At 40.6% G+C, this 6,287-nt stretch overlaps 1 protein-coding gene across 1 annotated transcript; it reads left to right on the top strand.

Moving 5' to 3' along the window:
- The first annotated feature begins 1,106 nt into the window (after nt 1-1,106).
- TMED2 (transmembrane emp24 domain trafficking protein 2) lies at nt 1,107-5,157 on the top strand. Its single transcript, XM_009869001.1, has 4 exons — nt 1,107-1,295; nt 1,718-1,738; nt 3,655-3,762; nt 4,643-5,157. Exons 1-4 carry the CDS (start codon nt 1,178-1,180, stop codon nt 4,765-4,767), a joined length of 372 nt encoding a protein of 123 aa, XP_009867303.1. The 5' UTR covers nt 1,107-1,177; the 3' UTR covers nt 4,768-5,157.
- The last annotated feature ends 1,130 nt before the right edge of the window (nt 5,158-6,287 follow it).

Raw genomic sequence — 6,287 nt, 5'->3', positions numbered from 1 at the left:
CCTGCCCGGCCGGGCCGGGCCCTGCGCGGCGGCGTGCGCATCTCCGAGAGGACGAGCTGCCTCTGCCGGGGGTCGCGTTTCGCAAGGCTGCTTCTCGTTTCTGCTGTCGCTGCAGAAGGCGGGCTGGCTGCTTTCCGAGCTGTTCTCTTGGGGTTTTCTTCGTTATTATGTTTGGGATAGTCTCCTCGCCATCAGCTGGCAGAAGGAGTGAACAGGATGGGTTTTTTTATGAAAAGGTGTTGCCTATTCTGGGAGCGGTGTGTTTCCCTTTGAATCAAAAGGTGTTGGCTTTAATCAGGTTGATTATTATCTTGGAAGTTATAGGTAACTTTGCCTTCAATGGAACATCGAATCAGTGGAAGAATAATAAGTAACACTTCCTTTTTTCTTGACGAAGAGCAGGTAGTTGCTTGTCTGGGATAGCTTAACCATGAGAGAGTAATTTCTGAGTGTCAGTATAGTTGTTTTAAATTACACGTCTGTTCTGAGACAGAGTGAGGAAGCTCTGAAACCCTGTTCGATGTGACTAGTGACGGAAGCCTTACAAGCACGGTGACCCTGAGCCCCCAGGTCTGGGACCCTTAGTCTGTTTGAAATGGCAACTGCAACATTGCACAGCGCTGTGTCTAAAGCAGTACTGACGTATGGGAGAATATCTTATTTTCCTTTTTTGTTTTCCTTCAGACATCAGAGATAAAGTTTCCCTTGCAGTTGTTAATTTGGTTAAAAGCCAGGGCTGTTGATAGCTTATGATTTGTTCTTGAATGCTGCTTATCTTGAATATGGAAGGCCAGTAATCTTGGCCAGTAAAAGAGGCTTTTGTATGGTTTTCTTTACCATTAAGTTTGTGGTGTGGATCTTTAAAAAAAAAAGCAAAACCCACAACACACCACCAACCACAAAAAAATGCTGTGCAGAAAAATGCATCTCCGCTTTTGAGTTGTAGGAGGGCAGGTATGAAGAGCGTGGAACCAGGCAGATCACAGGTGCTATTGACAAATCTGACTGGATAATTTCAGGATATGCCTGCAGTGCTGTAAGGGTGGGTTTAAAACCAGTGCATTCTAAATGAAAAGCATGACGTTTTGTTTTCCCCATCCAGATTACAGGGCCTGATAATAAAGGAATTTATAAAGGCGATCGAGAGTCCAGTGGAAAATACACGTTTGCTGCCCACATGGATGGAACGTACAAGTTTTGCTTTAGCAACAGGATGTCCACCATGACTCCCAAGATAGTGATGTTCACTATTGATATTGGGGAAGCTCCAAAGGGGCAAGACATGGAGACAGAAGGTGAGGAAGCTACTCCTGGGGAGAAATTGGCTCCAACTCAGGAGCTTTTTCCTACATGCATGACGTCTGAACTTGACCAGGATTCTCAGAGTCCCTGTTTCTTCAGGCTGCCTAGTTAGCTGTTCTCTTGCACAGCTAGAATGGGTAACGGATGGTTTTAGACCTCATTACACGATTTAATGCAAAATCACTGGGGAATCACTTGGCCATCTGCAGAAACTAATGCTGTCATCCTTTAATCTTTTCATCAGTTCCATTTTCTGATTTCTAGTTGGCTCAGCAGTATGTAGATTACAACATGCGTTAGTTGAGCTCTTTGATAAACGTCCTAATATAAAATTTTTCTTTTAGCTGTGTAAATTACTGTTTTATCTGCAGCCTTATGTCCTGTACTTGTGTTCATCTCTTACACTTTTCTCTAGGTGGTGGAGATACCTGGGATGGTATGTGTACTGCTTTTTGAAAGCTCATTAGCATCTTGTCTTTTGCATACGTTTATTCACTAACAGCTAACGTTTGCTTTTTCTCTGTAACATTTGTTTGTAGCATGAGAATGTCTTTTTAATAAACTACATACAAGGTCTGATTCTGAGCAATGCTGAGCACCTGCAAGCTTCCATCGAGAGGTTTATATCCTTACCAGCTCTTGGGATCAGGTCCTTGAACCGTCCATGACGGTTTGTCTCCAGGTGGTTATTTATGGAGTTCTAGGTGAAGTTAAACTAAAACACTGAACATCCAAGAACACTGGATATTTTAGATGGTGTTTGCTGTCTCTTGCTAAAGACAGTGTTGAATAATCAAGGGCTTGAAAGCAACGAGCTCCTTCTTTTAGGTTATGAATTATCAAGGGGAAAAACGTCAAACTTGTTTGCTGTAAAAGAACTAAACAAATATATTGGGTAACAAATTACAAAGTTTTATTTAAAAATCACTAACTGTAGCTAGAAAGGCAATAAATTCTTATTTTCTCTTTTAGCAAGTAAATAACTGTGCATTGAGTGCTTGAAACCACTTGAAAAGTAACAAGTCCCTAATGTTTGATTTCTTTTTTTGAAAAAACTCGGTTAAGTCTCTCATTGAGTCTGAATATATCTGCTGTAAAGAACATTAGTGCCGCTGTAGATTTTTAATGCAAACACTTCTTGAGTGTATTTTTTCTGAGTGAGTTAAAGCAATCCCTGCAACTGTCATTTCTTCTTACTAATAAGCTGCAGTTATTGCAGTGACCAGTTGGCCGTCAAAATAAGGGCTTGATGTTATTAGCAAAGTGAGTGTGGTTTACACAACTATTTAGATTTCAATTGTAGCTTATATGGGCGTTATTCTCTGGTCCTCTTTTTGACTCTTCCCCGTAAGATGTGTATGTTGAACAGCTTTATTTTCAGATTACAGTCTAAAACAATTTGTAAATAAAACATAATAAGGTAGGTTCAAAGTTGAGTATGTCCATTCAATGGAAAATGTGTTGGGTTTTGTGACTTTTTTTTTTTTTTTTAAGAGAGCTGATTGCCCAGGGGGTGTCTGCGGAGTCTTATCTTGAACTACTCTTGGTGCTAGAAAACTTTGAAAATTACTTGCACAACTTATAAATTTGTAAGCAAGCAGTTGTTTGAGCATGAACATGTTTAAAAGATCCTGTGATTGACAGTCAAAGCGCTAAATCTTAGATCTCTGATTCTTCCGTTTGCTGAGCTGTCTCCAGCTAGTTTTCTGTTACTCGTTTGGTATTTTCCTCTTCTGCTTTCACAACATACCAGAACCTGAAGCCAGTTCCTGCCCTCTGCCAGGCCCCTTTGGCGTTGTTTCTGCAGACTGCTGTGCTTCAGCTAAACCGGAAGATCGCGGGATCTTGAATGTTGCTTCAGAAAGTGATCTCGTTTTGCCAGCATCATGATCTTAAGCTAAATTCTCAGTCATTCCATTTTTGTGAGCTTAACAACTAGGAAAAGCTGTAACGTTAAAGATAATTTACTTGGAAATACGTTGGACGATATTGGCAAGATAGATACTAGTGTGTGGTATTGATCTCGTGGTCTTTTTCCGGAAAAGTATGCCCATATTGGGAATAAGTGGTCTGTACTTACTGATTCTAGATCGTGTGTCTTCTGCCTTCGAGTCGGATATGGAGAAAGATGTTTTCCCACTTACTAAACACCGTGGAGGCGTGTCAGGAAAAGTGACGCTGTGAAAACTAAACTTGACTTTGCTGGAAAGATAGAAAGTTTCATCTGTACAGAACTGCATTTTTCAGAAGTTCTTCTGTGACCGGAATTAAGTGTAACTGTTTGTGAAGTCTAAAAAAATGTTTTTTTGAGTCAGTAACAGACTTTCTGATGCTTCTGAAATTATTCCGCAGCTCATCAGAACAAGCTAGAAGAGATGATTAATGAGTTAGCAGTGGCCATGACAGCCGTAAAGCATGAACAGGAGTACATGGAAGTTCGTGAAAGAATACATAGAGCAAGTATGTGTCTTTGACTTAAATGCCTTCTCCCCTTTCTAATGAACTTACATTATGTGATTTAAAATACGAGTCCATAAAAGCTGTTCTAAGCGACTAAAAAAAAAAATTAAACAAGCTCTGAAGGACCTGCCTGCACTGCAAAGAATGTTGTTGGTGCTTGCAATCTTCTTTAAATTGGCTCGCCTCTCATGTAATGAAGATCGTTAGTCAATATAATCTTTGTTTAGTTGGTGTAAGTTCTGTTGTTCTTTGAATGGTGCATTTGTGAAGGTATCGGTAACGATATGGTTCCTGTGGGTAGGCTCTGCTTGAAATATGACTTCATCCTTGGAGTGGGTGTGGCGTAGTAGTCGAGCCAAAGTGTTTTTTAAATATTCCCTTGAAATAGAGCAGAACTATTCTTAATTCCAAGTAGAGAATATGGTTAACTCTCCAGTCACAACCCTTCCTTTCTGAAATACGGCTTTTGAGTAGGACTGAGAGCACCAAGGGGTGCATTAAGGGAAGACCAGTGAGAGTAAATTGCAAATGTTTTTAATGTGAAAATACATTATATTAAAAAGTAGCCCCTCAACTTTTTGAACTTATGGATATCTTCTGCCTGGCCTCTTTGAAGGTGGGCAGAACGGAGGAAGATGCTCTAATGTATGTCCAAAACTGGGGGGAAACATCTGGCCTAGCACTGTTGAAGCTGTTCAGAAAAGCGTCCACCCTCAGATCTCGTCTCTAAGACTGCAGGGTCCTGCTGGGACGCCTGTAGTGACGTGATACAAATATCAGTGGTTTATTTGCGGTACTTCAGTTCCAATGACAAACTGCATTTTAAGTTCATTTTAAATGCTTTGTTACTTACTATTTTATTTCTTTTTTTCCCCAACAGTTAACGACAACACAAACAGCAGAGTGGTTCTTTGGTCATTCTTTGAAGCTCTTGTACTAGTTGCCATGACACTGGGACAAATCTACTATTTGAAGAGGTTTTTTGAAGTCCGAAGGGTTGTTTAAGAGTACTTTTCTGGTCCCGGATTTCAGTTCACTGTCTACCGAACATCCTGGTCACAAAACAGTCATTTAGTTTCTGAACCCTCTTTACTGAACTGTAAAACTTTGCTTCTGTTCCTTCCTAGTTAAAAATGAATTGTTTTTATATATCTTCCATAGCAAGAGCTGTGCTGAAATCTTGTCACCTAATTGGCATATTTTTTTTTCACTTAAATCTGCCTAGTCTGTGTGCTAAGCGAGGTCCGAGCAAGCTGCAAACGCTGTAGTTCAGCTGTAGTAACAAGCAACGCTGATGTCTTCTCTAACTTTTTTTTCCCTCCTGTTTCCATACGTACTTGCAGTTCTATCTAGGGAAACGGTACAAGGCCCTAACATGACTGTCTATATTTTTGAGATCTTTAACCCTGCAGTAGGTGTTATGAAATTGAAACAGTCCCTTCTTCGCTTACATAAACTGCCAAGGAGAAGCGATTGGAACTTTATTCGGATAATGAGTAGAAGACAGCTGACCACTTCCAATCTAGTATTCACGCCTAGTTGCTGTTTAAAAGGAAGTCTTCAGTAAGTACCCTGACTGCATCGACTTATTCCCAAAGCTCTTTTAAATTAAATAGTCCATACGAAAACCCGTTTTCTCCTCTTACCGGATGTTCAGACATCCTGTGGTTCTTAGTCTCTCACGGGTTTTATACCGAAGCCAGTTGTGTGCAGTGTCTTGGCAAACAACAGTTAACCCTTTGGGTTTTGCCGGTCCAGAGCTCAGACCGCTGGCGCTGTCGCAGCGCGCAGGAGATCCCGATTCCTGATGCCAAAGGGTTAACGATTCTGGGGGTTTATTGCAATGCTATGCAGCCCTTGTATTTAAGTTAAGTGGCAGTCTCTGCCATTACCTGATCATAATTAGCATAATGCTAAATACTGGTGTGTTTTCTTTTTCAGGCACATGTAGATTTGTTTTTGTATAAAGTTACTTTCCTCCGTATCTGATGATTGGTTTAACAATTAAAGAAGCGTCTGACGTGGGTGCTGAGCCAGGGTTATGTTGTGACTGATGTATATTAGTTGTAATCATTTTTGGGGGCGGGGTGGGGTCTTTTCCAGGGGGGAGCCTCTACAAGTAACACACAACAGTTTAACAGTTTTGTACAATTAATTTAAAATTTGTTACAGGTTTTCATGTTCCAGGTAAAGTTTTTTCAACCTTGGGCAAACACTTGCAGCAGTTCTTCAGAAAGGTGGCTCTTCCACCTTACCGCGACTGTTGTGTGCCAATATTTTTGTGTAAAACACTTCAAATTGAATTCTAAAGATGTACATTTAAAAATTGCCTGTGAATCTAAATACGACCCAGGTTCGATAAATAAACAAATTCTTTAAAAAAAAGAAGTAACTGCGTGTATGTGTGTGCTTGGTTTTTTGTCTGTGATGTTCTGAGAAAAGCAGTTTAACTTTCAAGGCTTTTTCACAAAAGTATCTCTCGGGATCTCAGGATTTCGGCCAAGTGCCATCCCCCAGAGGGGACA

Source organism: Apaloderma vittatum, unplaced genomic scaffold, assembly GCF_000703405.1.
Source record: "Apaloderma vittatum isolate BGI_N311 unplaced genomic scaffold, ASM70340v1 Scaffold45694, whole genome shotgun sequence".
NCBI lineage: Eukaryota > Metazoa > Chordata > Aves > Trogoniformes > Trogonidae > Apaloderma > Apaloderma vittatum.
This window is presented reverse-complemented; position numbering and strand designations above follow the sequence as displayed.

Bases quoted from the DNA above. Each gene is read 5' to 3' on its own strand.
- TMED2 (XM_009869001.1), top strand. From the start codon at position 1,178: ATGGATGGAACGTACAAGTTTTGCTTTAGCAACAGGATGTCCACCATG. The intron at 1,739-3,654 runs GTATGTGTACTG...ATTATTCCGCAG, and splicing joins TGGTGGAGATACCTGGGATG to CTCATCAGAACAAGCTAGAA. The intron at 3,763-4,642 runs GTATGTGTCTTT...TTTCCCCAACAG, and splicing joins TGAAAGAATACATAGAGCAA to TTAACGACAACACAAACAGC.